This window comes from Aspergillus flavus, chromosome 2, assembly GCF_009017415.1.
Source record: "Aspergillus flavus chromosome 2, complete sequence".
In the NCBI taxonomy this organism is placed as follows: domain Eukaryota; kingdom Fungi; phylum Ascomycota; class Eurotiomycetes; order Eurotiales; family Aspergillaceae; genus Aspergillus; species Aspergillus flavus.
In genome coordinates this window covers 5296323-5323274 of record NC_092409.1, presented here as the reverse complement: position 1 = coordinate 5323274, position 26952 = coordinate 5296323, and the positions used below count along the sequence as shown (strand labels likewise).

The 26952-nt window shown below is 49.0% G+C and overlaps 11 protein-coding genes and 1 non-coding gene across 12 annotated transcripts; 6 read left to right on the top strand and 6 right to left on the bottom strand.

The window, feature by feature from the left end:
• Positions 1-309: 309 nt before the first annotated feature.
• F9C07_2030 (mitochondrial 54S ribosomal protein uL30m) lies at positions 310-594 on the bottom strand (the record flags this gene model as incomplete). Its single annotated transcript, XM_041284971.1, has 1 exon — positions 310-594. The coding sequence occupies one exon, from the start codon at positions 592-594 to the stop codon at positions 310-312; it is 285 nt and encodes a 94-aa protein (XP_041143531.1).
• A 272-nt stretch (positions 595-866) lies between these two features.
• Positions 867-5433, top strand: F9C07_2278190 (putative exocyst complex component Sec6). The gene has a single exon (XM_041284979.2). It carries the CDS (start codon positions 1307-1309, stop codon positions 3584-3586), a length of 2280 nt encoding a protein of 759 aa, XP_041143530.1. The 5' UTR covers positions 867-1306; the 3' UTR covers positions 3587-5433.
• Positions 3780-5099, bottom strand: F9C07_2032 (AKAP7 2'5' RNA ligase-like domain-containing protein; the record flags this gene model as incomplete). Its single annotated transcript, XM_041284970.1, has 1 exon — positions 3780-5099. The coding sequence occupies one exon, from the start codon at positions 5097-5099 to the stop codon at positions 3780-3782; it is 1320 nt and encodes a 439-aa protein (XP_041143529.1).
• A 102-nt stretch (positions 5434-5535) lies between the features above and the next one.
• Positions 5536-6302, top strand: F9C07_2033 (Frataxin-like domain-containing protein; the record flags this gene model as incomplete). The annotated part of the gene is made up of 2 exons (XM_041290284.1): positions 5536-5895; positions 6030-6302. 2 exons carry the CDS (start codon positions 5536-5538, stop codon positions 6300-6302), a joined length of 633 nt encoding a protein of 210 aa, XP_041143528.1.
• Positions 6303-7010: 708 nt separating this feature from the next.
• F9C07_2034 (diphthamide biosynthesis protein 3) lies at positions 7011-7332 on the bottom strand (the record flags this gene model as incomplete). Its single annotated transcript, XM_041290271.1, has 2 exons — positions 7011-7070; positions 7138-7332. The coding sequence occupies 2 exons, from the start codon at positions 7330-7332 to the stop codon at positions 7011-7013; spliced, it is 255 nt and encodes an 84-aa protein (XP_041143527.1).
• Positions 7333-7505: 173 nt separating this feature from the next.
• Positions 7506-9337, bottom strand: F9C07_1335910 (uncharacterized protein). Its single transcript, XM_071507987.1, has 4 exons — positions 8804-9337; positions 8622-8720; positions 8017-8549; positions 7506-7940 (listed from the first exon to the last, which is right to left on the bottom strand). Exons 1-4 carry the CDS (start codon positions 8945-8947, stop codon positions 7658-7660), a joined length of 1059 nt encoding a protein of 352 aa, XP_071364031.1. The 5' UTR covers positions 8948-9337; the 3' UTR covers positions 7506-7657.
• Positions 9338-9728: 391 nt separating this feature from the next.
• Positions 9729-12220, bottom strand: F9C07_2054334 (Bromodomain-containing protein; the record flags this gene model as incomplete). The annotated part of the gene is made up of 3 exons (XM_071508568.1): positions 9729-10064; positions 10126-12044; positions 12187-12220. 3 exons carry the CDS (start codon positions 12218-12220, stop codon positions 9729-9731), a joined length of 2289 nt encoding a protein of 762 aa, XP_071364030.1.
• Positions 12221-14620: 2400 nt separating this feature from the next.
• Positions 14621-18136, top strand: F9C07_2278185 (Dip2/Utp12 family-domain-containing protein). Its single transcript, XM_041290283.2, has 2 exons — positions 14621-15349; positions 15408-18136. Exons 1-2 carry the CDS (start codon positions 14778-14780, stop codon positions 17380-17382), a joined length of 2547 nt encoding a protein of 848 aa, XP_041143524.1. The 5' UTR covers positions 14621-14777; the 3' UTR covers positions 17383-18136.
• A 29-nt stretch (positions 18137-18165) lies between these two features.
• F9C07_t16 lies at positions 18166-18246 on the top strand. Its single transcript has one exon. It is a non-coding gene; the product is annotated as a tRNA-Ser (tRNA).
• Positions 18247-18543: 297 nt separating this feature from the next.
• On the bottom strand, positions 18544-21299 carry F9C07_2100622 (WD40-repeat-containing domain protein; the record flags this gene model as incomplete). The annotated part of the gene is made up of 2 exons (XM_041290268.2): positions 18544-20156; positions 20276-21299. The coding sequence occupies 2 exons, from the start codon at positions 21297-21299 to the stop codon at positions 18544-18546; spliced, it is 2637 nt and encodes an 878-aa protein (XP_041143523.2).
• Positions 21300-21710: 411 nt separating this feature from the next.
• On the top strand, positions 21711-22949 carry F9C07_2226544 (protein geranylgeranyltransferase type II alpha subunit; the record flags this gene model as incomplete). The annotated part of the gene is made up of 4 exons (XM_071509784.1): positions 21711-21719; positions 21776-21883; positions 21937-22522; positions 22579-22949. 4 exons carry the CDS (start codon positions 21711-21713, stop codon positions 22947-22949), a joined length of 1074 nt encoding a protein of 357 aa, XP_071364029.1.
• A 507-nt stretch (positions 22950-23456) lies between these two features.
• On the top strand, positions 23457-26929 carry F9C07_1334678 (Rab6 GTPase activator GAPCenA). Its single transcript, XM_041290281.2, has 4 exons — positions 23457-23995; positions 24055-25611; positions 25671-26612; positions 26668-26929. The coding sequence occupies exons 1-4, from the start codon at positions 23963-23965 to the stop codon at positions 26728-26730; spliced, it is 2595 nt and encodes an 864-aa protein (XP_041143521.1). The 5' UTR covers positions 23457-23962; the 3' UTR covers positions 26731-26929.
• Positions 26930-26952: the final 23 nt, after the last annotated feature.

Here is a 26952-nt window from a genome sequence, read left to right as displayed (position 1 = left end):
TATCGATTTCTTCGAGATCACTTAGATTCCCAGTGCCCTAATATAACACAGTAGCAAAGTATGTATAGTACAGTAAGTCATGTCGAACAAAGACTGAAAATGTAAGAAATAAGACCGCTCCATGCAAGCAGATACAGAAAACATTTCGACCGCAAAAGATTTCGAGAAAATTCGGACCTGACTCTTCCAGCTTCACAGGCACCATCATGCGTTGACCATAGAAGCCAGAGTTCGTATCCCAGAGCCTTCCGAGCAAAGAGTGAAAATAAATAAAAGTAAAAGTGGAGTATCAATATAAAATGTCAACGTCTATTGACTCCTCTTCGCCTTCCACTCAGCACCCGATGTCTGTTCGATGTAGTATCCTGGATCCGGCTTCCGTTCCAGATGAACTTCTTGTTTCGTTAACCGTCTATCGACCTCACGGACATCGACCAGCTCCTTAACTTTCATGATCTGACCGGCGACTGACGGAGACACGGGGTGGAACACAGTTGCCATGCGCTTCTTGAGGCCCAGGGCCTTGAGGACGTCTGTTGTTCTCCGGGGAAGACCGATCGCGGAGCGTACGAGGGTGACGCGGAAGTAGCTCATTTTGGAAGAAGGAGTTTATATGAGTTTTGGATCGTCGGAGAGGTGAGTTTTAGGGTGTCTTTTGGGAGTCGTTTTTTCTAGATTTCGCGGCGCAGCCTGGAAATGGATTTTCGGCGGAGGGTCCGTGATTTCACGTCTGGTTGAATTGCACAGATGAGCAATTTATTGCGACAAGCCTGGAGCTGTGTTTTGATCCTGGGATATGGGACAATCGCACCAAGACAGATAATTGTATATCAAACCATCACGGCGGGAATTTTGGCTTTCCGATCCAGTCGGCCTGCGAGGCGGAGAGTCACGTGTATAGTATTCTGCCGGCGTCTTCCTGGCGGGCGGAGCGCCCCCGTTTCAACCTGACAATCTATTTGTTGAAAGAAACGTGGGTATATGCCATTGAGTGCTATAAGACATAGTCGCATGCGTGTGGCTACTGCCTTGCTGTGATTATACGTACGATTGAACGAAATACAACCCGGTTTCAAAGCGCTGTGCGTTTAAGAGGGTATACTTGGCATACTATTGATTGCGGCAGCATCGATTACATTGCGACTAGGAGCTGTAACGGATATCCTTTATACCGATTTCTCTGTCGTTCTTTTGCCTGATCATACTACGGAATTACCGAGTTGAATGATCCTGTAGCAGGCAAAGCACTTATCAATTGTACTTTATCCCGATCTAGCACCTTTACCTAGTGTATGATATCGTCGAAATGGCGCGAGGCGGCGACTCGGAAGGAACGGTGGCTCTACCACGGTTAGAAGATATCCTGCGTCACCCGGAAGACCTAGACAAGATCGCCGGACTGAGAGCGGAATACTCGCGGAAGAAGGCAGCCGTCGATTCACAGCTCCGAGAAGGCCTCCGGGATCAATTAGAGACAGTACAACGCAGCATCAGCGCGCTAACAGAAGGTCAGCGCCAGGTTTCCAAGACGAAAGATGAGCTCCAGGGAATCGACAAACTATGCGCGGAGTCACAATCCAGTGTCGAGGACTTCTCCCAGATTGACCGACTTGCCAAAGTGCAGAGGAACTTCGAGGCCGTCTTGATGATGAAGAAGGGACTGGAGAACTTTAGTGAGAATCTTGCTGAGGTTGAGAGTCTCCTAAGAGAGGATGACGATGATCTCGAGAACCAGCCGAATCTGCTGCGGGCCCATATGCAGATCTCTAAGTTGAGAGATTTTCGTGACGAGGCGATGGATCAGATACGGAAGGCCCAGGACCCGAGCAGTGAAGCCACGCTAGAGGATTACTTCCAGGGTCTGGATAGTGTTATCGACTGGTTCGATGATCATTTGGGAACTGCTTGTATGAATCTGATCCCTCTTGTGCAGTCTGACAACCCTAGTATGGTTGTCCGGCTGGCTGTTGTTGTCATGAATGAGGAGAAGAAGGATGAAACGGTCCGTGCTTTGCAGGAAGCACAGAAAGACCACCAGGATCTAGCAGGCCGGTTCAAGTCGATGAATGTTGGCCCCAAGACGGTTAGGGGCTATAAAGAAAAGTTTCTCCAAGCTATTGAGTTCTACGCACAGAACCAGTTTGAGAATACTAAGGAAGAATTCCTCGGCGATCCGGATACCCTAGAGAAGAGTTTCCGATGGTTCTTTAATGACCTCTTCTCGGTTAAGCAGGGCATGCAGACATTGATGCCCAAGAAGTGGAAGATCTATAAGACATACACCGATATCTACCATCGGATGATGCATGACTTTTTCGTGGATCTGATCAATGACCCTGAGCTACCCCCAGATAATCTGCTTTCTATTATCCACTGGAGTGAGAAATACTACAAGAAGATGAACAAACTAGGCTGGAAACAGACAGACCTGCGGCCAAACATTCTCGACGATCGTGAACCTGAGCTCATTCGACAGTGGCAGAGCATTATCATTAAAGCGGTCGAAGAATGGATGGAGAGGATCACAGAGACCGACAGGAAAGGCCTGGTGGAGCGCATTCCTGACTCTCTGGACACTAATGCAGAGGGCTACTTTCGCACCAAAACCCTTCCAGATATGTGGCGCATGATCCATGAACAGATCCAGGCAGCCAAAGCCTCATCCCGTACAGACCTGGTCGAAGGCATTATCGATGCTATGTTCCGAGTGCTCAAGGGACGTCAAGCTGCTTGGCAGTCGCTCATCGAAGAGGAGTGTGCCAAGTACAAGGCGCCAGGTGGCGACCAGCTTGATGGATTACAGCTGTTGCAAGATTGGCTTATTGCGGTGGCAAACGACCAGATTGCTTGCATCGATGACAACGATGAATCAGGACAACTGGGCTACCTGTCGAGGTTCAAGCGCGAGTTCGAGGCACTCGTCGACCCAAAATACATGGCAGCGCGAGCTATACCCGAGCTGGACGCTCTTCGCGACGGTTACGTGGATCTAAGTACCTATTGTCTTACTCAATTCGTCGAAGTGGTTTTTGCGGTCGACTTCCGCGCTACTATCCCCGATTTCTTCACTCAGAAGTGGTATGGCGACTTTGCAATAAAGCGAATCACTTCTACATTCGAAGATTACATGGCCGATTACTCCCCTGTCATCCACCCATCCCTTATCGACATCTTAGTCGAGGAACTCTCCGACGAACTCTTGGTCCGGTACCTGTCATCTGTGCGCAATCGCGGCGTCAAGTTTCGGCGACACGCTGATCCATACACGGACAAGTTCAAGGACGACGTTCTCACCGTTTTCGCCTTCTTCCAAAACTATCCGGACTCGTTCGCCAGTACCATCAAGCAAAAGTGGCGACTCGTCGACTGGTTGGTTCGTCTACTTGAATCGGAGAAGGGCCCTGCCGTTGTTGCAGTCTATGAGGACTTCAAGATGGAATACTGGGATCTGCAACTGACGTGGGTTGAGGCAGTGCTTAGGACAAGGGATGACTTTGAGAGAAGCATGATCAGTGCTGTCAAGGCCAAGGCAGCCGAGTTGTCCGTAGAAAGAGGTATGGAGACTCTTATGAGCCGGATGAGGTAGTTGAATGATATCTAGGGATGAATGACAGTGCTCTATTCAGCGTGGCGTTAGGAGTTGTTTCTGGTTAGATGCCAGGCTGGGCTGTTGCCAAGATGTATTCTATAATATGAATCCAAAGATTCCAATCTACATGCTCGCTTTACTTCGGCTAAATGCAAGCCTAATTATTTACTTGATGCTGGGTATATAACGCTCAACAAATATTCACACCCCCAACACTCCCATCACAGCTAGTTACCGTCTCCGTCTTCGCTAGACTGAAAACTAAGCTCCTTTCCACTATAGGCAGGTATTTCTCCTGCAAACGCGCGTTCATTCCATCTTCGTCGGCCTCGGGGTCAAGTTTCTTCGCACCCATCTCACAGATACATACTGTTTCAAGGGGGAAGTCCTTCGCCCACACAAAGGGATATTGCTGTCTACTGCCATCAGTGGCATCGTTTGATGTTCTCCTGTTGTTCGGCAACTTATCTCCTTCACTCTCCGAACGGCTAGCCTCATTCTCTGAAAGATCCTCCCCGTTTATTTGATCTTGCTCACTAGCATCCCCGCTAGTTGTAACCACAGTAGCTCGAGGAGTCGTTCTATCACTGTCAACATAATAATTCCGATAGTGGGACAGGAAATCCCGTGCATCGAAAGTGTATTGGTTTTTGCGATTTTGACCCTTCTGCGGTCCTCCACCCCGTGCTCTCCCACGGACATAAATAGTATTTGCTACCGTGGCGTGCAGGAGAAGCGGTCTGATCTTCGGTTTTGAAGCTGTTGATTTCTTGGATACAGGCTGAGTGCTTATCGGCTTGTCTGACATTCGTGCGGTTTCTTCCGCAATGTTGGCTGGCATTTCCTCGAGAAGGGAAGGCTCTTCAGCCGCCATTTCCTCTGTAGACTTATAGTTCGTCTGCTTGTTATCTTTCTCTTTCTTCTGCTCACCCAGCAAAAACCCAGCCTCCAGGAATTTGTCCCGCAGCAGTTCACAGAAAGGATACAAGCGAGCAGTAGGATCGACAGGAGTCGCATGTAGGACCGTCGCGGTGCGCGCGCGAGGAAGCGCATGCAAAGATTCAAGAGAGACAGTGAACGGGCTCGGGCGGCTTTCATCATGCGACTTGGCGACTTCCCCAGCGCTCGACGAAGATGACTGCTCTGTCGCTGAGGCTGATGGTGCATTTCTCTTCTTCCCTTGCGCGCGTGCGCTTGCAATCTTCTCGGCTTCGCGCACCATGGTGACTAGGTCTAGTGATTGGAAGAACTCGATGGCCTCGTTTAGACGCTCCTTCGTCGGGAGACTCATGACGCCCAGAGTCAGGTGCAGGGTACCAACGGGACGAAGCGCGCCATCAGGGATGAGTGGCGGCTCTGGAGCTCCATAGCGGAGTGTACGGCGAGGAATCGAAGCTTTGAATACTGCCAGAGAGGATTCCAGTTGGGGAAGTGATGTCGAGTTGACTAGAGGGAGACAGAGAAAGTGGGTTAGGGGCGGTCTTTTCTCTTTCTTTTTTGCGTCGGACATGACTGTCGTCCACTTTTGGGGGTGGTATGAGCGAAAGAATATGAATGTTGATGACCAGGATGTTGTTGTGACTCTTGTGAGGGGCCTGCACGGCGGGGGGTATATCATTTATATAGCACCTTGGATCGTCGGTATCCCCAATAGTCTGCTTGGCAAGGATGATGAAGCGTCGAGTCAGACGCTAATATAGTTAGTCTATGCGATATATGTGGCGTTGGCAGTAACGAGTTTGTCTAATAATGCCGTTGTAATTGGTGATGGAATTAAATGCGGAGAAAGTCACGCCGAATGGAGTTAAGCTCCAAATAAGCTATGATGCCATCCATTTCCTTTACCTCCACTTTTCTCTGCTCTTGCACCTCCCAGCGTCCCTCTTCGAATGATATCCATCTCCTAGAAGACAGTCTCACCCAGTCAACACCTTACATATCCCATTATGCTCTCCCGCTTTCCTCGAGCTCTCCCAGCGGCCATCCGCCCGACTCTCCGCGTCGGCCGGATCTCAGCGCCAGTAGCTTCTCATTACCAACCTCAGTCGAGTCCGGCTCCTCGCTCATCTCGTCGGGCCTTTCATTGCACCCCTGCAGCTCGTAAAGGCATTTTCCCAGGCTCGTCGGACCCTCCGGCCCCAAACCCGCAAAGCAACAACGTCGCGGGCGCCGCCAGCCATGTCACCGAGCCATCGCCATTGAAAGACGGAGAATACCATGAATACGCGGAACATTATCTCAATGTGCTCCAGAGCGAGATAGAGAAGGCTCAGGAGGAAGGTGCTGACATAGAGGCTGAGTATAGTGTGCGTTCCCTCCGCCGCCAATTTCTCTCTTTGACCTCTTAGATGGGCTCAAGCTCTGTCGCTCTTTCATCTGCTTTGCTTCCCGTCACAAAATCAATTGGTTTACGAAATTCTAATCACTGCTCTGCATATAGGCCGGGGTTCTAAACATCATCCTCCCCAGTGTCGGCACCTATGTCCTGAACAAGCAACCCCCCAACAAGCAGATCTGGCTCAGCTCCCCTATCTCCGGTCCCAAGCGGTACGACTGGGTCGTGGAGGGAGACTACATGCACGAGAAGCAGGATAGTAGGCCCTTTGCAAATGGGCAATGGATCTATCTCCGGGATGGATCGAATCTGACGGACCTGTTGAACACCGAGTTGACCTTGAATATCCCGAGAGATGTCTACACTGAGGAACAGTGACCTGTTTGCTCTGATTACATCGTATGCGACTAGGATATATGAAGATGCGCCTATGTTGCTTGGATCACGAATACATGGAGCTGTGGTGGTCGTAGGATATGAAAGTTCTCTTGACTGAATCTTGGTGGACAATACATTTCGGCATCGAGTACTACACCATATACTTGTTGCGCAGACATAATACAATATGCATATTTGAATTCCGTAGTAAAATATCCCTCCCAAATTCAGTATCGAGATCCCGCTGCTCTGCATATTTCGAACGCACAAGCGACCAATTCTAGAAGGTGATCATCGCCTAATAGTACCACATCGTCATATGATGCGATCTTATTGTGTCTTCACATCACGCCCACTAACGCGCTTCGTCTCATGTTTATGTTTCACCAGCACAAAGTCAAGAGATACGATGCCTCTTAGACAATATTCCCAACCGGGCCCCGCAGCAGGTCCCCCTCACATCATGCACACGGGAAGACCCCACTAACACTCCAGTCTTCCGATCATGTTTACACCGGCGCGATGCGGGTATCCGACTGTATTGCGCTCGCCATGTCGCATGACTCCGTAGCGAAGACTGAACTTCTATGCTTTCCTTCGAGACCCAGACGAGAAGCCGATAGATTCCTTGAACTGTACGTGTAACGACGTATGACGGTATCAGTTTATAGCCCCTATAGTTGTTTCCCTATGTCCCTCTTGAATAGTTTAAGCCTGAACCGCAACGGCGCTGGGACCTTGCTGCTGATCGTCCTTGTGGAGGTCATCCTTGACGATGTTAGTAAGAAGCCAGGCGTATACATGATTATAAAAAAGAAATAGGTGAGAAACGTACAAGGTCAAAGATGACCCGAATCCTCAAGCTGCAGCTGGGGCAAACGGCGATTTCCTCTCCATCGCGAAGATCATCGATCATAATCTCGAATCGGTCGCCACACGGGCATGGGTAATGGTAGAGTTGGGTGATGGGGTCGAAGGTCATATCTTCGATTTCGATCTCGTCGTAGATGGAACCGGCTTCGTCGGCCATTTTTGGTGTATTTTTAGTTAATAAGAAATTATTCTGGGAATTCGGGGAGGGGGCTTGGAGATCAGTGTATAGATTCCTTGAGTCTTATCGGTGGAAAACTTTTGGTGGGATTTATGATCAGGTGATTGAAGTGCGGGGTGATGTTTATTGGCTGGTTCAATAAAATTGTTTTAAAGGTCCAGAATTGGATCATCCAATTGGAGGGCATGTATAAAGTGATGATTATGGACATGGTTTAAGCACTGCAGTCAGAATAAGGCACGATAGTGCGTTTAGGACAAGGGTATCTTAAGAGAAAATAATAGATCGAGAAACGCCCACCCATTCATAATCTTTCAATCTCCGACCTCACATCTTCAATTTCTCGGATTAAATCCCCGTATTGTCGGGTAATATCCCTCATAGGCCCTGTTGCTGACCGGCTTCTACTGCCAGCTCTATCGTTCGCTCGCGAGTCGTCCACCTCATATGCTTTTAGTTCCTCCAGGGCTGACGTCTTTCTCTCCTCCAGCCGCTCTCGGGTGTCTTGGAGGTGCTGGCGGTATCGGCTCAGAGCAGCAATAGTTTCGGGCGTGTGTATCGTGGCACAAATATCCAGTTTCGTCACACTATCATGTTTAATTAGTCTTGGCAGGCCTTCGTAAACTCCTTGAACTTGATTCAAGCCAGTGGGGTCGGACATACCTCAACTTCCCTTCCACGCCCCGTGCTACGGTAGCTAGATGCTCCGCCTTCGCCTTTGTGGCTCGGGCGAGTGCCCCATGTTTGGCGCGCTCCAGTAACACCACCGTACGCTCCAGCACCGCAGCCCTTGTCGCCAGGACCTCCCCCGCTGTCGCTGCCATCCGTGTGCGGGCTGCTGGGAGTTCAGATAGCTGTTTCTGGCGTAATTTACGTATTCGATCTTCAAGCTGTGGGGAGAGAGAAACGGGTGCTCTCATCATCGACTGACGAGCCCTAGTTCGGGGGCGAGATAACTCCACGGACGAAGGATCCGAAGCGTCGCCCGCATTGGCGATCAATCGAAGGTCGTCCAGAGAAGAGGAAATGGCATTCGAGAAGGGTCTAATCAACGCAGGAAGATCGGAGTAAAATCTGTCAATATCTGGGGCCAAGAGAGATAGCGGATCGGCTCCATCCATATCGTCACTATCTAGGTCGAGCTGGCTGGATGATGAGTCCAAATACAAGCTGATAATTGTAATCGTGTCGCGGTACTAGTGATAGGCCATGTATCCTTGTCAGTCATTACTGTCCTCCTTTGTGTAGGCTGCTGGAGTCATGCTGACATCGTCCGGTAAATCATTGTCAGGATCAAAGGCTAACTGTCGCAGTGTTTGTTTCTTGATTTGCTTTTTCATATGATGAGCCCGACAGCTTTTTAGTTCCTAAGCACGATGTTCTCTCAATTTAGCATTCGTGTTGTTCATTCCCCCGAGTGTAAAATCATTTCAGACAGTTAAGGACGTACTTCCAAGACGGCCTTTCTGGCAGGCTGCGCATCGTTGGCGCGGGTCGAAGCATCAGGGTTGAGCAAATTTGTGGTCAAGTGCTGGTATAGTCTCTTGAATTGAGGATTATTCTCGAGTATTGCTGGGTCACAAGGGGGTAACATGGCGACGGTTGTTGCGTTCTAGATAACATATGGTCGCTAGGTTGTGAAGCTTTGGATAAATAACATTTAATCGGTGTGCTGCGTCACCGCCCGCCGATAAGTAGTTACCCTCACAAACATACCGAGGCTCATAGGAGGTATGTAGAGTACATACCAGTCCTACGGGTGATTACTTCAAATATGTATAAGAATACAAAGTCTCAGATTTTCGCTTCCGTTTTCACATTTCTTTCGTAATCATACATGCACTTGGTGCCATCACAACCCTCTCCTCAAGAGTACTATCACTGCGCATCGACTTGCAACTGAAGCATTTCCGCCTTCAGCAGAGAACAAGCGCAAAGCATGCCTAAAGCAAGTCCAACCAACGACGGCAAGAAGTGCCCTCGTAAAGACGAGCAATAGCATATCGTGCGTTCACCACAGGGTTTTGGATCTTGCCACCAGATGCAGGCGAGCGAAAGTGGAGAGCTCAGACGCGACGTTCAACCCGATAGAAGTAAAGGGCTATGTACAAGAATACCAGGCGCCTGATAAAAAATTTTCAGGCCGTCTTCCAACGCAACAGTATCGCTAATAGTAGAAAAGAAAAGACCAACAGAAAAGGGTAGTGTGGTAACACAGGTCAACAACTAAGATGGGGGAACAACTAATTAGAATAATGGATAACGTAAGATGAAGAATAGGAATGCCCAGGGTGACTAGCAAAGTAGATCAACAAGAACAAAGGGGGGAGATTTCCGGAGAGTAATCATTGAGCTAGAATTCATCCAGCGAAGGTTTACTCCTCCTCGCTCTCTTCCGAGTCATCTTCCGAATCGTCGCTACTTTCGTTGGCTTCGACAGAAGGAACTGGATCTGGAGATCGGCCACCACCCTGGAAGCGAGACAGGTTGCTTTCGAGCATGTTGATCTGAGCTTCCTGTTCAAACTTGCTCATAGGCTTGTTCTTCTTGGGTTTGGGAGCAGCAGCAGTATTCATCATAGCAGTGGGCGTCGCCACGTCTTCGTCTTCCATGACCTGGGGTGCATTCTTCTTGACGAATCTGAGCAGCATTAGTAATACATCGTTAGGCAGCTCATCGATATCGAGTTCAATCTCTGTCTCTTGGGTGCCCTAGACGCAAAGGTTAGGCTTCTTAGCTCATGGCAGTAAGTAGATGTGGCGGAGATCGTACCTTTAGAGATGGAACATTACTCTGGATGATCTTAAGCGCTTCCTGCATCTTTTTATCCGGAAGGCTACTGATCCCATTGGATATGATTTGCTTCTCCTGATATGTGACCCAGCGCTGCTTCTCGGGTTTCGATGGCTTTATGCTGCTCTTCTTGTCCTTCTTGGGGAGATTCATGCTTCCAGGTTTCTTGATTTCCTTGGTGCTAGACTTGAGCTTCCCAGCCTTCTTCGATCCGGGTGGTGTCTTCTTTTTCTTCTTCTGAGCAATAGCTTCCACCTGACGTGTCATTTCGGCGATCTTCTGTTGTAGCCGTTGAAGTTCTTCGTCGTCGTCGCTATCGTCCGCATCTTCATCGCTTTCGTCAGATTCAGACTCGGATTTTCCGCTATGGTGCTCGGGGTGCGGTTCATGGGCCTCGAGGTAGCGTGCCTTCTGGGACCATTTAGAGTTGAATATCTCTTCAAACTTTTGTCCAGCAAGGTATGTAGGGTCGCCTGGAATATTGAACTTGAAACAGTTCTTGAAAATAAGGCGCATGTCCAGCTCGAACTCTTTGGCATTCTCGTATTGACCAGTTTTAAGTTTTGTCTGCATGGTCGAGAGGTCCATCGGTTTCTTGATAATGCTGTGGTAGGTAGGGATGTTCAACGCCACCGGATCAACTGGCTGATAGAACGGGACCGCATAATTGAAATGTTTTGGCTTGTGTAGCTCATCTAGAACCTCCTGGCAGAACTTCAATTCCCATTGGTATTTCTTCTTCTTTGGCTTCGTTGAGTAGGGGAGGTCGCGCTTCGGGGGATGGATGGACCGCTTCGGACGTCCATCAGCATTGGTAGAATCGCGACGAATAACAGGCAGACCTTCAGGTCCCAAAGCGAAGGTTGTAGCCTGAGGGGAACCACCAGTTGGACGTGGTGGAGCCTGACCTATACTTGTTCGCGGTTCCCGTCGTGCCGCTGAGGTCTTAGGAGAAGACTTTTTCGGTTTCCTCTCTTCGATATCATCAGGCCTAGGGCAGTTAATCATCTGCTTTTCGAAAGTAGACTTGAGCTTCTGCCCTTCCTGCGCAACAATATGATCGGGACCATTGAACGTCAACGAGTTCTGAACCATGAGATTAAAATCATCAACGACAGCCTTGACTGACTTGTACTCATTATTTTTCAGACGTCTCTCAATGGTCCCGAGATCCATGGGCTGCCTGATAATCTGCGGATAATGAGGGATATTCATCTTCTCTGGATCAACTGGCTCCCGATAAAAGCGCGAGTCGTGCATACGCTTCAGGCTTTGGATCCCTTTGAGAAGGAACTTGTGCTGAACCCTGGTCATAGTCGCATCGCCATTTGTTGCCGCATCCGCACGTCGCTCAGCCACTGGGGTCCCGGGAGGTTTAAATCCAGAAGGGGCAGAACCTTCCCCTCCAATCTTGGTACGTTTCGCGGCAGGCTCGTCTCTTGAATCTGGTTCCCGTCCCCTAGACAGCTTTGTGGGAGACACTGGAACATCTGGCGCATCTCGCATTTCCTGATCTACACTTTGCAAAGGCGGTAGCGAGGGAGCCTTGTTTGTTAGATCATTGTTCGAAGAACCTTCAGCCTTTGAACTAGTGGGAGGATGATGGGGAAGATCAGTCTTCGCGGCAGAGCCCTGAGCCTGGAGACTGCCCCCCACTTCTTTAGCTGGCTTTAAGCTATCTGGTGTTGGTTGCGATGTTTGAGGGGTACCATTATCGGTACTAGTGTTATCGGCTAATGGTTTCCCACTAGAGTTGGTGAGGCTATCACCAGTTGTCTTCTCGTCTATCGCTGAAGATTCCGTGGTCGGCGCTTTGCGTTCCTCGGGTGGGGCAGTCGGTGACTTCGGAGGAGATGTTGTATTGACTCCGTTTGTGGCAGTGTTCTCGTGGCCATTCACTGGAGCAGGTTTGGTCGAATCGGCTTTTTTCTCATTAGAGGCCGCGTCTGGTTTAGAATCAGTTACAAGACCCTGCACACTGTGAGGAGGCAGTCAGCAATTAGTTCCATGTTTCCAAAAGTCGATTGGAAATATACATACTCTTTGCGACTAACATCGACAGAAGAGATGCCATTTGGCGACGGTGGCAGCTGAGGCTTCTCCTCCTTGAGCACAGGAGCAGCCTCCGGAGGCGGGGTCGCCATTGAAATCGATGTTTAAATGTCCAACTGAGGACCAGGATACAGTGTACTAACACGCAGCGATGTAGGCAGCAGCTGGTATCAGTTATCGAGAAAGCTTAAAGCGACAACAAAAATGCACTGAATAGGTATTCTCTGCGCTATCACAGACTAAATGGATCGATTCGTCAACCGTCGACTAAAACCCCCTGATTAAGTGACAAAAGACAGATGAAAACTGTTGCTCAGCAGTCACAACTGCTGCGACGCCGCGGTGTTAGAATATACAGGAAAGATGAGTATTAGCGCGGGTCGGAAGTGGAGAATGCGACAGGAAGCAGAGGAATTTATATTGCCAAGAGGCGGTACGCTGTAGAGAGTCACGTGGGCGGCAAGCCAAATTGACTAAGCGTAAGGCAATCTCGAGATAAAACGGAAGTGGAAAGAAGAATCAAAGGGAGAGTCGAAAAAGAATAGGCAAGTCAGATGATCTTTGGAAGGATCGCACGTGCCAACTCATATGCCTGAGGCCACAGTGATTAAATGGACCTGGTGGAATCGCGATCGAGAGTGAAGGGTGATAGAAATACAGTTAATTTGGTTTGGGGGTTTGAGTTGTTGCTAATAATAATAATCAAATGAAAACGGAATAATAATGACAATAGTAAATAAAAATAAAAAATAAAGGGCAAGTGCAGTAGCTGTGGCTGGGATTCTTATCTGAAAGCGCGACGCGACAACGCGTTAGACCGTGTAAAAAAAAAATAATAATAAATGATGATAATATCCAGGGGTGGTCACGGGTAACCTTGGACACGCAGGTTTAGGCGAGGCGGTAAGTAAGAAAAAAGGGTAAGGAAGGCGTGACCGGCGCGCAGCTCAGCTCAGGTCCAGAAACAGAGACTGAGAAAGTCGGAGGGGGTGCTAGAATCCTTAAGTACGAACGGCCGCGTCGCGCTCGTCCGTCCTCTGCCGCTAACTCCATCGGATACACTAATCCTAATTAAATATTCAGCGGCCGTTGATTGGCTGACGGATGACGCGTTCTACGAGTCCATGGATACGATTGGGTTTTTCCAACTCTGGTGGATCCTCGTACCAGGAGTCCCTTTGTCGGAAACATCCTCGAAAAATATTCAGCTCTCCCCAAGAAAAAAAAAAAAGAAAAAAAAAAATCAGACATGCAAAAAAAGATCAAGCTGAGATAAGAAATGATTGAAGAACACTGAAAGTCGTTCAAGGTTTGGTTTGGACACATCGCATGAGACGCCACTCGCTAAGTGTATCTTTTGTCATACCGTGAGTGAGATCAGATATGACATACCCAAAAATCTGTTAGGCATTCATGACGGGATTGAAAACTGCATCATGGATATGGTTGATGGCTGGTTTGCTACACACCGATCCAGAAAAGGATGATCTGCTGACCCGAGGAAGCCCCAAGCCCTGAGCCCTTCCCTTGCATTGCATTAGGTCTAGCCTTGGGTTGCTGACATAACCACTAATGGGCGTGTTAGTCATGCCAAGAGAAATATAGAATACTAATGAGAGCATCGACAGAAGCATCGACAGTTCTGATACCTGATCACTTTGATCTCTAAAGAACTGATTCTGCCACACTATAAGTATGAGCTTAACTCGACTTTTCCTCTAGTAGAACCCGTAGCGTAGCGGTGGCGTCTGCCTGTATCCCTTGTTCTGCTGGTCTCAGGACACGCCACATTGCTTTTCGAATAATCACCAATATCGCGCTTTATCAGTCACCCCTGACTTGTCTGTGGAGTGGAACACGACAAAGGGGTTTTTGTGCAGCTGAGTCTGGGTGGATGGAAATGAATCAAAGTGTACCAACCGACAACGCATGACTCTTGTGCGGAGAATATGCGACAGTATGCCAGTTGTAGTCAGAATAGAAACTGCGCATATTTGCTTCCCAAGGCCCGAAGAATGCAACTTGTGAACCTCATGAAGTTCCAATCCTTTGATGAAATCGACCAATAGAAGAAGCAAGCTATGCTTTTTCTCAGTGCCTGATATAAAGGCAAAGCTGCAAGTGAGTTGGAGAAGGCATTTAACCCTCTGAGATTCTGAATATCTGGGTGAGTAAGTTCGGACGTCGAGCTCGATACACTTAGGTTTGTTAGCCGTGGGGGGAGAGGAAATAACAGGCCGATTCGACATTCTGCGAACACGTCTAGGACCGACGCATATGTTGAGAGGAAAGTACAGAATAGTTACTTAGATACAGAGAGAGGCGGGCGATTAGATAAGACGCCTGCAGCACTTAGAAGGGCGCTAGACCATAACAGGTCAAGCGCCATCTACTGGCTCTACAGAACTTTTTTTTCCTTCTCAGCAACACCGCCCAAGAGACGGCGACAGTCTGCAGTTCAACAGACTCTCAACATCCAGGTGTCGCTCAAAGTCGAAGCGGGGCTAGGATTATTTTACTACCTGGTGTCTGTTCCGTGACACTGTTTGTTTCTACTTTCACTTACAGATCTGGTCAAAATGGGTAAGAAGACGTCTCGTCCGCCCGCCTCGAAAACTTCCTCCGCTGTGTCGCCCGCGATATCCGGCATGACATATACGGGGAGCAAATCTTCGATATTAAAAGCGTCATTTGCACCCTCTGAATATCAATTGGCGCTTTTCGCGTCTGTCATTCAGGGTCTTGGTGCACAGCATTTGCGAATTCATGATACGAATACCGGCCGGTTACAATGCGAGCATGTTTTGGGTCCTAAGGAGACGGTCACCTCTCTAGACTGGGGATACTATCCAGGAAGGCAGAAGGATCGCGATCAACAGTCGAAGAAGAAGAGGAAGCGACACTCCGACGTCAATGGTTCCGCCGGTGGGTTCGATCAGGGAGATGTAGTTGTCGCCTTTGGCACCAGTGCTTCAGATATCCGGATGTACTCGCCTACGGAGGACAAGATTGTCGGTACACTTGCTGGAGCTCACGATGAAGGGGTTAAGGATTTCAAATTTACTTTGGGCAAGCCGGCTCAAGAAGGTTGGAGTGTCGGTGGTGATAACAAACTTGTCCAATGGGATCTACGCACCGGGAAAAGCACAAAGTGAGCTTATATGCCCTTGTCGTGGGATTTTCGAGGCCTTTCTAACATCGCATCCTAGGATAGTCAACCTACCTCCATCCTCGGTGGTCACGAGTCTGGCACGCCCGCTTCCCTCAAACCCACCTGTTATCTGCGCATCTCAAACACCATATATAATTGATATTGATAATAACGAAGCGCCAATTGCGTTCCCCGCCATGCGCAATTCTATCCATACTCTTCTCACCTCCTCCACTGAGTCCGCTTCTGCCGGGTTATTCCTCGGCTCCGATAATGACCGTTATATCAATGTGTTTGATCCTGAAAGTCGGAAACTCGTAATGAATTTGGTGGCTGAAAAGGAAGTATCTTCGTTGTCATTGTACACCGGCGTCGGGGGGAAGGCAGGCGACTCGTTGTCATTGGAGAAGCAAGCCCTGGCAGCTGTAACTGACGACGGCACAATTGAGCTTTTCATGAGGCCTTTCGTTCAGCCAAAGGACTTGCAGGGAGGTAAGGCTGCCACGAGCTTGAAGGCAAAGGGAAGGCAGATGACCAGGAGAGCAGAGTGCTCCATTAAAATCACGCGCCACGAGGGTTCTGATGCGCTCGTCCCGGTGGTAACAGCATCGTTTCAAGGTCGTGATCTAGTCATTGCTTATGCTGAAGGAGGCGTCATTCCTATTTTCGAGCGTGTTTCTTGTCTCGATGAGGAAACCGACGAGTTGGCATTCACGGGCACAAAGAATATTGTCAAGAGCAAGTCCGACTCGGTACTCTCATCGGTTACCACGAACGGCGCAAGGAAGACAGGTGAAAGCCAGGTCGATGAATCCAAGGTAGTGGTACAGCAAGGAGATCTCGCAGATGATGATGTTGAGATGCAAGACTCCAAGCAAGACGTTGTCTCGGATAGCGATGAATACTCGGACGATGATGACCAAGATCGCAAGCAGTCGGGTGAAGTGAAGGAAACTGAAAAACAGAAGGGTACCGACAGCGATGTGGAGATGGATAACGTGGGAGACTCCGATCCTGAAGATGAGGAGGACGAGACGGGCGAACCCTCCTTTGGCGAGCTCATGCGGGCAAATGCAGCTGAGATTGATGTTGAGGCTGAACTAGAGGACGATGTCCGCATCGGGTCTCTTGTTCCTGGGAAACCCAACAAAGCAGTCCAACAAATTCCATCTGGTGTCTCGCTCTCCACCGTCCTTACGCAGTCCCTCAAGACTAACGATAACGACATGCTTGAATCTTGTTTCCATACCGGTGAGCTCTCGATCATCCGGACGACCATTCAACGCTTGGAGTCGTCCCTGGCTGCTACACTTCTCCAAAAGCTGGCTGAGCGCCTTGCTGCCCGGCCTGGTCGGTACGGACACCTCCTCGTGTGGATTCAATGGACATGTGTCGCACATGGCGGGGCGCTCGCTGGTCAGCCAGATCTCTTGAAGCGTATGGCTACGCTCTACAAGGTTATGGATCAGCGCTCATCAAGTCTGTCGTCTTTGCTGCTGCTTAAGGGTAAGCTTGATATGCTGGACGCGCAACTCGGCTTGAGGCAATCCATCCGCAGTGGGGCGGAGGGGATGGAGAGCGAGGATGAAGACAACGTCATCTACGTCGAGGGAGAGGAGGAGCTTGAGGAGGAGGATAGCGATGCTGAGACTGCAAAGCATATGGCCACTCCACGGACCAAGTTGATTCGTGATCAGACCTTTGACGAAGACGAGTCCATGCTGAACGGCGTCCAGTCTGGCATTGATGAGTCAGAGGACGAGGAAGAGGGAAGTGAGGAGGATGACGATGAGAACGAAGATGTGTTTGATGTTGAGGCAGAGGAGTCTGCTGGCTCTTCCGACGCTGAGGAGTCCCTGGAGGAGGACGAAGACGACGAGGATGATGATGCCGAGAGCGCCGGCTCGGTAGCCGATTTCATTGCCGACACAGAAGATGAATCCGAGGATGAAGCTCTTTCCGCTCCCCAGCCGCCACCAAAGAAGACCAAGCTGGGTAGTGGAGGGAAGGGGAAGAACAAGGCGAGAAAATAGATTAGATTTTTATACCCTGTTCTTCTGTGTTTGTTCCTGGGGTATCGTGTTTCTTACACCCAGACAAAAAGTGCTCAAAAAGAGAAAGAAATTTTTTAAAACTGTTTCATGTATTCCCATAGTGTAGGGGACCTTGTTCACTAGCATCTACATTGGCTTGCTACTACCATATATTTACCTATCTTCATGCATCTATCGCGCTGATATATGTTCCTAGTTTTGCTGACACGGGGGTGAGCACGTACAAATCCGAGGTTTCTCAGTCTCTAGACCTATAGCTTTACACCTATCTCCTTATTCAGAGACGAATACCTATATACTCGTATTCCCCGTTGCCTATCCACCGTACGAGCATTACGCCGGCAGAGTAAGGTAGCTCGTTCAAGAGCTGTCCCTTGGGCGGTTCTTTATTCTTGCGTACTCATACTGTGCGTATGTTGTCTGTGTGCTCCCTCTGAAACAATGCGCCAACTTTGGTAATTGACCTAGTTTTGTACTGGAGAATATCCCGTGCGTCAGCAACGGGGGATATATATATATAAGACCCCAAATCTACAACTTCACACCATAGACCAGACCAATAATGCATTTTCGATAAAATACCACGCGAAGACGAGCTAATGGGAATAGAACAATAGCCGAAAGAATTGAACGAAGATGTACAAAGTTACTTACAGTAGATCGATACCACATTTCTGAGGATGTACATATGTCGTCGAAGCACAGGAATGTACTCTTTGTGTAGGCTTATATACCTAAATAGCAAGCAGAAAAACATCAATCGTCAGTGTGGCCGAGTGGTTAAGGCGATAGACTAGAAATCTATTGGGTTCGCCCGCACAGGTTCGAGTCCTGTCGCTGACGTTTCGTTTTTTATTTTTGCCTTGTATTTCTCTGCTAGAATTTTCCCCCCTGGTATGACGCGATTACGAGTGTTTTGACGACATGGAATATATGGGAGTCAGTGGTGCTAGCGGCAGTGGCACGACCTACTGGAGTAGCTAGCGACCAGGCTCCAGCTTGTCCTACAGACTGCTGTATCATAGCCATGACATGTCTATTACTGTGCCCCATAAGGATACCTGCTTGACATGATATGCCAATGGACTAAGTATATAGTTGCCAATGTTCCAGAAAGCTCTGCACCCCGAAGCTCTAGCATCAACGAATGACTTCCTTCCCTGGGGCTTCCAAACCTTCGATGCCCTCGAGGATCTCACTACCACCGTATGGCCCAGAAGCTGCAGCCTTTTGTTTTCTTCCACTGCTCCACACCTCATGAAACTTGACACTTTGGTCACTAGAGGCCACAATGATACATCCTTCTTCGACCGTGCGTGGACACCAGAGCCCTCCTTCTTTGGCCCTAGGCCGCACAACTGCCCGCCGGTAATGTACACTTCCTCCCTTCCTGTTTGACCTGAGTTGATTTACCAAACTAGATATAGAAGAGCCATCAGGGCTGTCTAATTTATCAAGCACATAAGTGGGTGGCCTGCAGGGGTAGCTAACTGCACAGAGGGCTCGGCCGCAGTCAACATTTGACTCATTCTCTATACGATCCCAGCTACTACCGTTTGGGCCCCATGGGATTGCAGCGATCTGCTCACAGCTTGGCCAGGCAAAGACAGCAATTCGGAACGGATGCTCTGGTTGTGCGAAGCCAAAGGTGGTGACAATCTCTCTCCTTGTCTTGCTCCAAATAAGACCAGTCACCTGAGCGTAAACGTTGATAGTAGCCAGACATGCGCCGGACGGCGTGTGGTAGAAGTGAATGGCGCGGTCATTAGAGCCCCCACCTGTGGCTAAGAGCGATGGCTGCCAGGGAGCGAATGCTATTGCTTTAACCGCCGCAGAATGGACAAGCCGATGCCTCTGATAGTTTGGCGGCACTATGACCGTTCGGTCGTGATCTGAGATGAGTGATCCCACACGGCTGAGAAGAGCTGTCGACAAAGGCGCGGTACCAGGACGGGAAGATGTTGGTAAATTGCGAGCGATGAAGTGTCTATGTAAGAGCTGTTGATGTGTGTTCTCCACGAATGAATTGAGACGACTCTGGCGTAGCGTATTCGGGCGCTTCGAGATTATGCCTAATTCTCCTGGGGGAATAATATCTTGCAGCTCGAATAGCATACACGCATTATCATTGCCACCAGTAGCAAGAATCGCTCCGTCTGGAGACCAGGATATGCCACAAACCTGCTGTGTATGGGCCGATATCTTAGCAATAAGGGTCATGGAGCCTTGCCAGTCAAAATCTTCCCGGATCTCATCGTCAGGCCACTCAACTGAGTAGTACCAGACATTACCCAGATCATCGCCGACAGCAAGATCTTCTGTGTCTACCTCGACATGTTTGAATCTCTCTGACATTCTGCGCGAATTCACATGCTTGAATGCAACACAAGTGATTGTATAAGGATGGTTAACTTCAAAACGTATCTCCGAATCAAAAACACTCCAAAGGCTGAGTGTGCCGGAATGCCTGCCAACAGCCAGAATGTCTTTCTCTCCACTCTCCGAGGAGAAAGACAGAGAGGTTACAAAGTTCGAGGGATGTTGGTCAGCGAAAGGTGGGTACTGTACGCCAAAAGCTTCAGACCAAAGGTAAACATGGTGGCCAAGACCGACGGCAAGAATCCCAGAAGTGATTGAATATGCTAGTGTTGAGCAATAAAAGTCATCGCGGAGGTTAGGTGCGTCTAGTATACGGAATGGTAGCGTTGGTACAATTCTTGCGCTATCTTCCCTTGGTAGAGGCGTAATACTCCCTATGATTACCATGTGGAAATGTGTTAGACGGTTCAAGAGACCATGAGTGGCCGGCAACCATGCAGCACCATTTGCAGTTGAAGTATGAAAAAAATAAAATAAAAAGAACTGTACTTACACCTGTTCTTCTCTGCCTTCTTCCATGCATTGTCTTTCCAGACTAACGGCGAGAATCGCTCGTAGAGGGGAGAGAATGGAGCTGGAGTGGACTCAAGTAGCGGCCAGCAGTGATGACTGTTGAGAAGGGTTCTTGCAGGGTCAATATCCAATGCAAGAGCCACCCTTGACTCGTATTTGGATTGTTTCTCGGCCGATTCTACAGATGGCAAGAAACTAGCATTGTACATAGGAGCAGCTGTTCCACTTGTCAAGGGTCCCCCGGAACGGCTAGAAGTTGTCCTAGATCGTCTGCCTACGGCAGTAGATGCTCCACCAACATGCCAGACAGCCCCGTTACTCACTTGTCTAGGCCCGGCTTCTGGATTTAATGAGCTATCAATCCCTGTGATGGCCGGAAGATTGATAAAACGGGGCCCATAGTACAGTTGTAGTGGACGTCCTGAGGGTATTCCAGGAGTGCTTGCAGATCGTCTTGGGCGCGTGGGCATAAACGGGTCTTCTTTCTGTGAACGATGGCGCAGAAATCTCTCCTCAGGGGATAGCTCCTGAGGGCTCTTACCAATATGAAACAAGGTTGATGGTGGATTCATAAATTGCCTAACGGGTATGAACCTGTCCGGTGAGGCTGGGGATTTCGAAAAATCGCCATTTGTATTAGTTGTAGTATACCTCCTAGCCTTAGGTCGACTTCTGGCAGGCGATAATGGCTGTTTGGCAACACTATCTACCTCCACACGTGGGTTCTTTGAGTTGCAGACAGTATGACGCCTTTTGCTTGCCACAGGCACATGAAGAGGAATTGTGCGACTATCTTTGTATTCCCCCGAAAAAGGCGAGCTGGGGCTTAGATTAACTCCATAATGAGTGACAGGCCCTATGAGGGGCGGTGGAGTAATAGCATGGTCATTTGATTGATTGGAGTCGTCATCACTAGAGGTGTCCGAGATGAGCTCAGGCCTTGACGGTCTACTTTCCATGAAAGGGTCCCGCTTCTGCAATACATGGCATTTAGAGCCTATCATTGCTATAACAACGCTCAGCTGTTGCGGTTGGCGGCCTGTAATAGATGTAATAATTGAATGCTATGGTCAGCTCTGGAATGGCTTCAAAGTCAAAAAGAATGGGGTTACGGGTCCAGATCATAGAAACCTAGACCCCGAATATAAGACTATTGTGCTGTAATGCGATAACATATCCCTTGATAAACAGTACATAAGTTGGAAGCTGAAGGAAGGTGGACGGTGATCCCGTATAGATGAGGCAGTATAGTATGGCACGTGACGTCCCGATAGGGAAAGCACTCCAAACGGAGTTGAGCAGCCGTGACTTCTACTTCATCGTTCTCCTTACTGGTAGGCCTGTGAAAACCATCCGTTCCTGGTGGTGGCACGTTTCAACTAGTCAGGTGTTTCATAGATAGACAACAGGTCAACATGGCCAGCGTAATTTTTGACCTCCCCTCTGCATACCCCACACCTACTGATGGATGGTTCGGCAGCATGGGATACCCCGCTACAGCCTGAAGGAGAAATCCGAAGAGGCTCGTCAACAAGAGCTTCGCAAAATAGAAAAATACCAGGAGTTGGATCATTTAGTCCGTGCGAAGGTATATCTACTTTGTTCCTCAGAATACACACGGCGTTCTGATAGGTAGTCCAGATTGCAGAACAGCAGTATACGCCTGAAACCCTTCAGAAAATCTCCGAATTGTTGACCAAGAATCCGGAGTACTACACGGTGTGGAATTATCGACGCCAGGTTCTGCGACACGAATTCACACAAGCTGCATCAAGTGACTCGGCTGAAGCTGCAGCGGATAGGATAACTACTTTAATCAAGAATGACCTGCTGTTCCTGATGCCGCTACTGCGCAGCTTTCCCAAGTGCTACTGGATATGGAACTATCGTTTATGGCTTCTAGATGAAGCTAAACGTCTGCTGCCGCTCTCCATCTCCCGGAGAATCTGGGAAGAAGAGCTAGCGCTTGTGGGCAAAATGCTTCGCCTAGACAGCAGAAACTTCCATGGCTGGGGCTACCGACGAGTTGTTGTGGACACGTTAGAGACACTAACGTCCGAAGAACAGGGGGAAAGTATGGCGCAAGCAGAGTTCGAGTATGCGAAAAAGATGATCGGGACCAATCTCTCTAACTTTTCCGCGTGGCATTATCGGACGAAGCTTATCCAGCGATTGCTAAATGAGAAATCAGCCACTGATGCGGAACGAAGAAAGATGCTCAATGACGGTACGTTTCCCTATCTTACATAAGAAATGATCGCTTTCTTCGCTAATGCAACTAAGAACTGGAGCTTATCCATCGCGCCCTGTGTGACCCATATGACCAGTCACTATGGTTTTATCATCAAAACTTAATGTGCACATTTGACCCGGCAACATCAGGGCAGACGATGGCACCAAACCTCAGTCAGTCGGAGCGGCTGGACTATGTCCGCCAAGAGATCGAGGAGATTCAGGATATGCTGGATGGGGCAGAGGATTGTAAGTATATCTACCAGGCATTAATCGACTGTACCTTGTTGGCATCGAAGATACAAGGGACCATGTCTAGTGACGACCAACAAAAGGTTTTGAGCTGGATCTCGGAACTGAAGAAAATGGACCCGCTTAGACGTGGACGGTGGTTGGATTTTGAGCGATCACTCTGTGCTTAAAGGAGCTCCTCCTTGCTTCACAATTCCTGTATAAACATATCATAGAACGCTAAATGCGGAATTACCTTTTCATCAAGTCGACTCCTTAATTCCTATAGGTCGAATTGTCGGTGGTGGTTAGTCCGTCGTTTAGTTTGGAGTCGTCCTTATAGTAGGCGCATTTAGTTGGGCTGTGGGGACCAATAGGTTTTTTTTCATCCATGGATGGCAGAAATTCAGGGGAGTTTCAGGAATGTTTACAAATTACGGATACACTTGAATATTTACTAGTAGACACTAAACTCGTAGTCGAAATACGAAACTTATATATACAACATTTTAATTTGAACCACATTTACATACGGACAGGAAGATCAGATGTTGAAAAGGAAAAGAAGGAAAGGACAATCAAATAATATAAACATTAATAGGAAAAAAAAAAAAAGGAAACAATAGGGAAAAAGAAAAGTATGCACTGATCAGTACTTTTGACCGGGACTCTAGACCCGCCAAGCTTTTACCAGCAAATCAGCCAACGTTACCAACGATCCCATTGAGATAGTGGAAGTCGTCGAGTCTCTCTCCTCCTCAATAATACACAATACATACTATAGAAACATAAAAATTAAAAATAAATAAAATTAGAATAAATAAGCCACAAACTCAGCAAAAAGTCATATACCCCGAACCTTAGTGTCTTGGTTTATTTTATATTTTTATCTTTACTCCTTCGTCCCCTCAAATTCCCTTCTGCCTTTTGACACCCCTTCAAGTGGCCCATTTCCACTGGTGGCTGTTGGGGCCCATTCCATATCCAACCCCTTCTCCGTCAACTAAACAACTAAACCGAACCGCGTGGTGGCTTCCACTCTGTCTCACAACCTCCTTCCCCCTGCTTGCCATGGCCCTTCCGTTCTTCTGATCATCCTCTATACTTTGTTTTTATATTCCAATACCGACTGTGATATTTGAATTTTCGATTGGACAAATCTTGAACAGACCTATTTAACTGCCCCAGGGGGCTCCGGTTCATCATGTCTAGACGGAATAGCAGAGACTATGAAGGAGTAAGATACTACCGGCGCCCCATGGTTCTACAATCTAAACTCATTGACTCTTTGACCAGGACACCTTCGACGATGCCCTGGAAGCTCCAACATCTCAAAACAATTTGACCGTGTCGATTCCCCAGAGTTCCTCCACCCGCTCCCTAACAGACAGTCCTCCGAGCGCTTCGGCTACCACGCCTCAGCTAAGCGACGCGCCCTCCCTGCCAACCGCTCCACAGGACGAAGTGAAGACAAACGGAGAGACAAGTGATGCTCATTCGGACACACGGTCGGAAGCGGAGGAAACGCCTCGCAAACAAAAATTACAGAAATCCCCACTGTTGACGGCTCACCGATTGTCTACCACTTCCCTCGACGAGGTGAATCTTGCCAGCAACAACAAAGATGATGAGCCCTTCGAGAATCACGATATAAGTCCGGGCCACAACCCTGGTTCTCCTCCACTATCCTCTAGGGATTCGATGTCGGCTCAGAATCCTCGCCTGTCAGACCCTGCTCCTCCAGTGATCAAGAACACAGCCCCTGCTGCACCGCCACCACCACCTGCTCGAAAACTCACAGGCCCATTTGCCTGGCTTACTCGGAGTTCGACGGGAAGCAAAGAGACGAAATCACCCCCTCAGAACAGTCGCCGGAGCACGGCTGCTTCTATATCCACGATCTCCAGTAATCCTGAATTGGCCGGCCGAACACAGGATGGTGAGGATCAGGATGGTGCGAGCACGGGATCCCGAAAGCCAGCTCGCAACAGCTTGAAGGATCAGTTTAAAATGCTTAGGATGCGGGATGAGGGGCTAGTTTCGGAAAATGATGAAGCAAGTGTCGCGTCGGGACGTGCAAGCATCAGTCAATCCGCTGGAAGCCCACCCCCAAGCATCCCAGAAGAACGGGAGAACGATTCTGCAGCTATAACAGCAACATCGCCGCCCAATGTGCCGCCAACGGTGAACCCAAATCTCGCTCCGGGAACAGTCTCTGGTTTCTCGGCCTCAGCAACTGACGCAGCGGCGCCTGTCGATTGGGAACTATGGCAGCAGTTAGTCAACCGTGGTCCCCAGGCGCTGAAGGGCACGAATTCCGAAGAGTTGAACGCTGCTATCAAGCGGGGAATCCCGCAGACCATTCGAGGGGTCATCTGGCAAGTCCTGGCTGACAGCAGAAACCCCGAACTTGAAGAAGTTTACCGGGAACTGGTTGCGCGTGGCACAGAAAAGGAAAAATCCCGAACTTCCAATGGTACGACAAACGGAGAGAAAGAGTCCGCATCCTCATCTCGATCGTCCATCCGTTCCGAACATTCTGGGTCGGCAGCGCATTCGGTCAACGGGTCCCCTAGCCCTTCACACGAAGTGGACCCGGAAAAACTGGCAAAAGAACAGTCTGCGAGCGAGGCAGCTCGGAAAAAGAAGGAGAAGGAAGACGGCGTGGCCCTACAGAAGCTGGAAAAGACTATTCGGCGGGATTTGGGTGCTCGCACGAGTTATTCCCGCTACTTTGTGTCGCAAGGGAACCAGGAAGGTCTGTTTGGCCTGTGTAAAGCGTACGCTCTGTACGACGAGGCCGTGGGGTATGCACAGGGCATGAATTTTATTGTTATGCCGCTGCTATTTAATGTAAGTGACTTGAATGCAAACCTCAAGAAAGGTCTCATGCTAACATGCATTTCTTATAGATGGATGAGGCTGAAGCATTTACGCTGCTGGTCAAGTTGATGAATCACTATGGCCTACGAGAGATGTTCATCCACGATATGCCTGGTCTGCACCGCAGCCTTTTCCTTTTCGAACGTTTGCTCGAGGATATGGAACCTGCCTTATACTGCCACCTTCGCCGGCGAGGGGTACATCCGCAGTTGTATGCCACGCAATGGTTCCTGACCCTCTTCGCATATCGCTTCCCCCTACAATTAGTTCTCCGCATCTACGATCTAATTCTTGATGAGGGACTCGAAAATACAATCCTTAAATTTGCGATCGCCATTATGCGTCGAAACTCCGAGGCGCTTCTGGGTATGAAGGACATGACTCCACTGACCACCTTCCTTAAGGAGCGCTTGTTCGATGTCTACATTGACAAACAGCCCTCGGCGTCGTCCATCCTCGAGTCTGGGTTCTTCGGCAGCTCGGGGGCTGCCGACAAGGAAGTGTATCGCGCGGATCTTTTGGTACAGGATGCTTGTGCTGTTCCTCTTGATGGCGAGACGATTCGCGCCTATACGGCGGAATGGGAGGAAAAAGTACGGACTGAAAAAGAACGCGAACAAGAGCTAGAGAACCTCAAACATACGGTAGCCACACAGAGTGCCCGGATCCGATTACTGGAAGAACAAGCTGAGGCGTCGGACAAGGAGCATGTTCAGCTTGCTTCTGAACTTGTCCATCTCAAAGTAGAAAATGAGGAGCTAACTGACCTGAACGACGCCTTGAATATGCAGGTCAAGAACCTAAAGATTGTAGTGGACAAACAGCCGGCAGAGGTCGAAGAGAAGCTCCAAACTGAGATGGATCGCATCATGAAGCGCAACATGGAGGTACAGAATGAAAACCGGTCAATGGTGGAACAGATGGCGGAAATGGAGAAAGAACTCGTGGAGGCGAAAATGAAATGGGCAGAGGTAAGCCGCACCGCATACTTGCCGTTTAGAAAGTAGTATCTAACGTTCGCTGCAGATCCATGAAAACCACGAGAATCTGAAACAGAAATGGAGCGATCTCCGCAAGGCCCTTGATTAAATTCCACTCATTTGTGAGCTTTTTTTGTACATTTCACCTGTCCAAATGTGACGGGCCTCCTCACCTTCCTGGTCTCCGACTTGCGTGTACATTTCTCTGACGGAGCGTTCTTAGTGTTTGTCCGTTTCGAGGCCTTCTGGCAAGGACAAATGCTTGTTGTATCATCATGTTTCTCTTCTAACGCAGCGCGAGCTCTCGGCAGCGTGCCGAGATTTTTTATGA

What these genes read in the sequence shown, in the direction of transcription:
- F9C07_1334678 (XM_041290281.2), top strand. Translation starts at nt 23,963, where the DNA reads ATGTCTAGACGGAATAGCAGAGACTATGAAGGA. An exon ending in TTATGCCGCTGCTATTTAAT is followed by an intron (nt 25,612 to 25,670) that starts GTAAGTGACTTG and finishes CATTTCTTATAG; the next exon opens with ATGGATGAGGCTGAAGCATT. An exon ending in CGAAAATGAAATGGGCAGAG is followed by an intron (nt 26,613 to 26,667) that starts GTAAGCCGCACC and finishes CGTTCGCTGCAG; the next exon opens with ATCCATGAAAACCACGAGAA.
- F9C07_1335910 (XM_071507987.1), bottom strand. Translation starts at nt 8,947, where the DNA reads ATGTTACCCCCTTGTGACCCAGCAATACTCGAGAATAATCCTCAATTC. An exon ending in CCAGAAAGGCCGTCTTGGAA is followed by an intron (nt 8,721 to 8,803) that starts GTACGTCCTTAA and finishes CATCGTGCTTAG; the next exon opens with GAACTAAAAAGCTGTCGGGC. An exon ending in ACAATGATTTACCGGACGAT is followed by an intron (nt 8,550 to 8,621) that starts GTCAGCATGACT and finishes GCCTATCACTAG; the next exon opens with TACCGCGACACGATTACAAT.
- F9C07_2278185 (XM_041290283.2), top strand. Translation starts at nt 14,778, where the DNA reads ATGGGTAAGAAGACGTCTCGTCCGCCCGCCTCGAAAACTTCCTCCGCT. An exon ending in CGCACCGGGAAAAGCACAAA is followed by an intron (nt 15,350 to 15,407) that starts GTGAGCTTATAT and finishes ATCGCATCCTAG; the next exon opens with GATAGTCAACCTACCTCCAT.
- F9C07_2278190 (XM_041284979.2), top strand. Translation starts at nt 1,307, where the DNA reads ATGGCGCGAGGCGGCGACTCGGAAGGAACGGTGGCTCTACCACGGTTA.